General features: G+C 47.2%; 1 protein-coding gene across 3 annotated transcripts in view; it reads left to right on the plus strand.

The window, feature by feature from the left end:
* Reck (reversion inducing cysteine rich protein with kazal motifs) overlaps positions 1-6000 on the plus strand; it is a 72790-nt gene that overhangs the window by 54090 nt on the left and 12700 nt on the right. For all 3 annotated transcript variants that reach the window (XM_021222207.1, XM_029533349.1, XM_029533350.1), the window contains 3 exons: positions 1772-1960; positions 3851-3973; positions 4758-4929. In XM_021222207.1, the coding sequence (XP_021077866.1) occupies positions 1772-1960; positions 3851-3973; positions 4758-4929 (484 nt within the window). The remainder of the gene's footprint in view (positions 1-1771; positions 1961-3850; positions 3974-4757; positions 4930-6000) is intronic.

Genomic DNA, 6000 nt, shown 5'->3' on the forward strand with positions numbered 1-6000 from the left:
ACTTATCAACAGGGAAGTAGACATAATAGCAGAGGGTGGATATCCGCCCAGGTCTTGTGCTTTAAAGGCTTATCATAAATACAAAGGTTGTCTTTTGTCTGGGAACTAAATTACCAAAGGCAGGGTAGAAACCCCCAATTGAGATTAAATAATTACCACAACACATATAGAATTTCAGTTGTCATTTAAATTGTAAACTAATGCTATCAATACACACGTGACTGTCATAATGAGTTCTTGACTGTGAACAAAAAAGAAGCTTCAGCCAGCCATTTGTACCTGCTCTTCTGTGCTGTGATGTTTGAACCCATTGTTCGTGGCTTTCCTCTCTTCTCTGTAGCACATGGAGAAAACGTCATGCTCACTACCATACTTATCATCTCTGTAAGGCTGACGTGGGCTGCACATGTAGCTCTGCAGTGGTTTTTGCCTAATGCGGAAAGCCTGGGATTCAGTCCCCAGCACCACAAAATGCTGAAGTGTCAGCAGGAGGGCAAGGTTACCCCAGCTACACAAAGGATCTGAGGCCAGCTTAAGCCACATGACACCCTATTTCAATAAAAGTAAAGAGTAATGTTTTGTCAAAAGATAGAAATATCTGGACATGTTGGCATACCCTTTTAATCCTAGCACTCAAGAGGCCAGTGGATATGTGAATTCAAGGCCAGCCTGGTCTACATAATGAGTTTCAGGACAGCCAGGGCTACATGAGGAGATTTTTGTCTCTAAGAACCAAGAGAGAGGGGGGGTTGGAGGGGAAGAGAGTGAGGGAGAGAATTTTGATAGTTTATCTCTGTCAGTTCAGAATAGAGTTGTAGTAACATTGTGATTTTTCATCTATCTCTGTTGAAGATGTTTATCATGTTAGAATCAACATTTAGAAATCTTAGAAGTAAAAGGGAGCAAAAGATTGACTCAGCGTGGTGTCTAGGAACCATCTGCCTGAACACTTGGTAGTGTCAGCTACCAGGCGGCAGTGAGCAGTCTAGCCAAAGGAGGTGGGAGCTGCTCTCCTCCTCAGACTGCTGCTTCATGTCCTTTGTCATTGCGTTAGAGTTCAGCCAGTGTTCTCTTTACCAAGAAAAGGGAAAGATCTCTATTCTGCAATATGTAATATGCAACAGTTCCAAAACTGTTTTGTTAAACTCAGAAAGGTCATTTTATGATAAATTGAAAATATATTACCTAGAAAATGGGTTTTCCTTAAGCCCATCCAAATACTCAAGTTTTCTTCAAATTTATAGTAGTATGCTTAAATTCCATCACTAATAATTGTCCTGGCTAGCCGGGCATGGTGGCGCACGCCTTTAATCCCAGCACTTGGGAGGCAGAGGCAGGCGAATTTCTGAGTTCGAGGCCAGCCTGGTCTACAAAGTGAGTTCCAGGACAGCCAGGACTATACAGGGAAACCCTGTCTCGAACTCCGATTCCCCCCCCCCCAAAAAAATGTATTTGAGTGTTTTACCTGCAACTATAGATGCATACCATGTGAGTGTAGTGCCCACAGAGGCCACAAGAGGGTGTCAGGTCTATTGGAGCAGTAAAGGCTGTGAGCCACCACGTTGTTGCTGGATAATGAACCTGGGTCCTCGGGCAGGGCAGCCAGTGCTCCTAACTGCAGAGCCATCTCTCCAGCTCTGTAACATAATCTTAAAATCTTTAACAGCTACACAGTCCTGGAAGAAATCTATAAGGTATGTCTAATGTGATTCATTGTCATAGGACGATATTATCAGTTCATCGTCCTGTTCTTGTCTGTATTTTTGTACAGGCTGCAAATTGGGAGAAGCTTCTGACTTCATCGTCCGCCAGGGGACACTGATCCAGGTTCCGTCCTCTGCAGGGGAAGTTGGTTGTTATAAGATCTGTTCCTGTGGGCAAAGTGGCCTCTTGGAAAACTGTATGGAAATGCACTGTATCGACCTCCAGAAGTCTTGCATTGTCGGAGGGAAAAGAAAAAGTGAGTCGTAAGGATTCTAGCGTTTGGTCTACTACACTGTGAACTTGGTTGTCTTCACTTTGCACAAAGAGTACTAGATGAGTTCTTGCTGAAGAGTACAATGTACACATCATCTATTCTAGGACAATACTTTCCAATCTTTACAGAATACTGTGCGTGTGGGGTTGGGGAGTGTTTTGTTTGAAATCAGATCTTGTGATGTAGCTCAGGCTAGCCCGGAGCTCACTACGTAGCCCAGGGTGACTGTGAATGTGCAGTAATCTTCCTGCCTCTGTCTTCTGAGTGATAGGGTTACAGTCAGGCGCCTCCACAGCCAGCAAGTACTGGGACCTGTAAAGTGCCTGCCCTCTTGGAAGCCTCCCGAGAAGAAGGGCCTGCGCGTCAATCTCCGTGAGCTCTGACTGTGTGCCAGGCACATTGCCTCACATTATCTTAGTCATCTAGTCCCTCCTTGTGTAGGCATTGTTGTGTAGGGTTTTACTGCTGTGAACAGGCACCATGACCAAGGCAAGTCTTAAAAGGACAACATTTAATTGGAGCTGGCTTACAGGTTCAGAGATTCAGTCCATTATCATCAAGGCAGGAGCATGGCAGCATCCAGGCAGGCATGGTGCAGGAGGAGCTGAGAGTTCTACATCTTCATCTGCAGGCCTCTAGGAGAAGACTGGCTTCCAGGCAACTAGGACAAGTATATTAAAGCCCACGCCCATAGTGACACACCTACTTCAGCAAGGCCACACTCTCTAATAGTACTGTTCCCTGGGCAGAGCATATACACACCACCACAGTATCCCTATATCACAGCTGATTCTCATAGAGTCACTCCGCTCACGCCCGTGACCCCAGCATGAGGGAGACTGAGTGTCAGGCCTCGCTGGGTGACAGAGCGAGCCCCAGGCCAGCCTGAGATATATAGGGAGACTTGGATGGGGGTGTGCCATCTATGGATGATGAGTTTCTAAGAGTACCTACTGCTGCATTTTAGACATGCGATCTTTGTCATTTGAGGCCAGCCTGGTCTATGTAGCAAGCTCCAGGACAGCCAGTGCTACATGATGAGACTTTGTCTCAAAATAAATACCTTAGATTTAGGCCCCTAGTTTATGTATTCATAAGTTGTCTTTCAAGAATTGATGCTGTAAGCCGGGCGTGGTGGCGCCTTTAATCCCAGCACTTGGGAGGCAGAGGCAGGTGGATTTCTGAGTTCAAGGCCAGCCTGGTCTACAGAGTGAGTTCCAGTACAGCCAGGGCTACACAGAGAAACCCTGTCTCGAAGAAAAAACAAACAAACAAGCAAACAAACAAAGAATTGACGCTGTAAACCTTTTTGAGGGGCTTGGGGGATGGCTCATTTGGCAAAGCATTTTGGAACAACCTAAACTTGAGTCCCCATAACCCATGTGAAAATGCTGGGCATGGTGGTACACACCTGCAACCCCAGCCTTGGTGAGGTTTGCTTGCTGCACAAACCTGACATTCTGAGTGTGCTCCCAGACCCTACCATGGAAGGTGAGAACCAGCTCTGAAAAGTTGTCCTCTGACCTGCACATGCACACTGTGGTATATATGTTCCCACACGTGTGCATGCACACACAAGAGTAATAGAGTTTTTAAATGTCAAACTTTTATATTTTCAAACTTTTAAACTTTCAAACAATTAAATTTTAATTTATGTTGGTTTTGTGCGTGTGTATGTGTGTCTGTGTGTCTGTGCCACAACACATCTGTGGATATCAAAAAAGGACTTGATTAGTTCTTCCTTCTGCCTGCTAGGCCTTGGGTATTGGATTCAGGTGGGCAGAGTCTGCAAGCATCCACCCACTGAGCCAGCTCACAGCCCTGTGGTCTGTGTCTCAGCATGTAATGTAATTGATGCTTTCTTTCTTTCAGGCCATGGAACATCCTTTACTATTGACTGCAATGTCTGTTCTTGTTTTGCCGGTAATTTAGTATGTTCCACCCGCCTGTGCCTCGGTGAGCACAGTTCAGACGACGACCGCCGCACCTTCACAGGTAGCCGTGTCCTTGGGGCCACCCTTCTTTGCACTTGTTCTCTCCGAGGCAGTGTCGGCCCTGCCTTAACTGCAGGTGCTCATAGTGCATCAGTATCCCACCCGAGAGCACGGTGTCCATGGCGTCCTAGCTTTATTTCTCATCATGCGCTTTCTCAGGCAGCTCTCCTCGTCCTCTGATTTGCACAGGCTCCCACAAGCAAGGTTCAGGAAACCCCCCAAGCTAGACTTCAGTGATCTGATTTCTAAGATTGATTTGCTAGGTCAGGAGAAATGAGCTTTGTTGGTCCTGCCTACAATCCTCTTCCTGCCTGGGTCTGGAGACTCCTATTAAATAGCAGTGAAAAGAACAAAGGAATGCCATGTTGCAGGAAGAGCTTTTCAGAGCTCTTTAGAACCAGATGTGGGGCCACACACCTTAGATGCCAGCACTCAGGAGGCAGAGGCAAGCAGATATATGACTCTGAGCCCCACCTGGTCTACATAGTGAGTTCCAGGTCGGCCAATGCTACACAGTGAGACCCTGTCTCAGATAGATAGATAGATAGATAGATAGATAGATAGATAGATAGATAGATACATACATACATACATACATACATACATACATACATACATAGATCGTTCTGTGTCAGGGGTTGTAGGAGAGGTTTGTCTTGGTTTTGTCTTTTTCCTGAGTTAACTAACATATGATTCCATTTTGATATGATTTGTCCGTGGTTTGCCTTTATCAGTACATAAGGAGGGAGTAGATGTGTTCATGAGAGGCTGTTTTCTCTCCTCAGGTCTGCCCTGTAACTGCGCAGATCAGTTTGTCCCAGTGTGTGCACAGAATGGACGCACTTACCCCAGTGCCTGCATCGCTCGCTGTGTGGGACTCCAGGACCATCAGTTTGAGTTTGGACCTTGTATCTCCAAGGATCCCTGCAATCCTAACCTCTGCCCCAAAAGCCAAAGGTAGGCCAAGAGCAACTTCTCTTTTTCAGCCAAAGATGAGATAGAGCATCCACTATGCGTGTCCTAGAGGATAAAAGCATGAACGGACTGGAAAGTCTGGCTGGCCTTAGTGGCTCATGTATGTAATCCCAGAACTTGGAGCAAGGGAGAATTGTGAGTTCAAGGTCGTACTGTGCTACATGTGGAGATGTCTCAAGGGAAAAGGTGATCCCAGTCCTGAATAGTGTGAAGTCTGGAGAGAACGAGCTGCACAGAGCTCCCTGGCTGCATGCTTAGGAGTGTAGACGTCGAGCAGTCAGTGCAGCTGGGTAGGAAGGGCCTCAGCTGGGACACTCAGCTGGGACACTCAGCTGGATCCGTGAAAAGCAGGAGCCAGAGAGGAGAGCTGGCCTAGGTGAAAGCAGGTGGCCACCGGAGCAGGACAGGGGAGTATCTGCCAGGGGTTCTACAAGACTGAAGCAGAGAGGAAGGAAAGGACAGGTCACAAAGGAGCCGAGAGAAGTGGATGCGTTCTTCCTAGCCACCCCTGGTTCTGCTGTGAGAGCACTCCTGTAGGAAATAGAGGTGAGGACTCTGAGAGTGCAGCTTTAGTATTAGCTGATGTCATTCTGCTATGGACTCCCTTCTCTCTCATCTCACCAAGCCAGATGACAGAGCCTTGATGACTTCTGCATGTGGGAATCCCAGGCGGGTGTGGCTGGCCTAGATCAGTTTCTGGACCTGGAATCTTCACCTCTGAGACTTGAGCAGGTCTCCATCCAGACTCACAGCTCTATCCTGATCTTTATCTTGGAAGCCCTGGCACACAGTGAGAGGGGAGGTTTTCTTATGTAACAAAGTGGCAAAGAGTCAGCCCCTGTCTGTCAGAGTTCATGATTCCAGTTTCTCCTCTGCTGTGATAAAACACCCTGAGCACAATCCAGCTCTAAGAAGGGTAGGGTGACAGGTCCTCTACAGCAGGGAAACCAGCACAGGAGCCTAAAGCATCCACCACAGCAGGAGCACAGGGGCCTAAAGCATCCACCACAGCAGGAGCACAGGGGCCTAAAGCATCCACCACAGCAGGAGCAC

This window comes from Mus pahari, chromosome 22, assembly GCF_900095145.1.
Source record: "Mus pahari chromosome 22, PAHARI_EIJ_v1.1, whole genome shotgun sequence".
Lineage (NCBI taxonomy): Eukaryota > Metazoa > Chordata > Mammalia > Rodentia > Muridae > Mus > Mus pahari.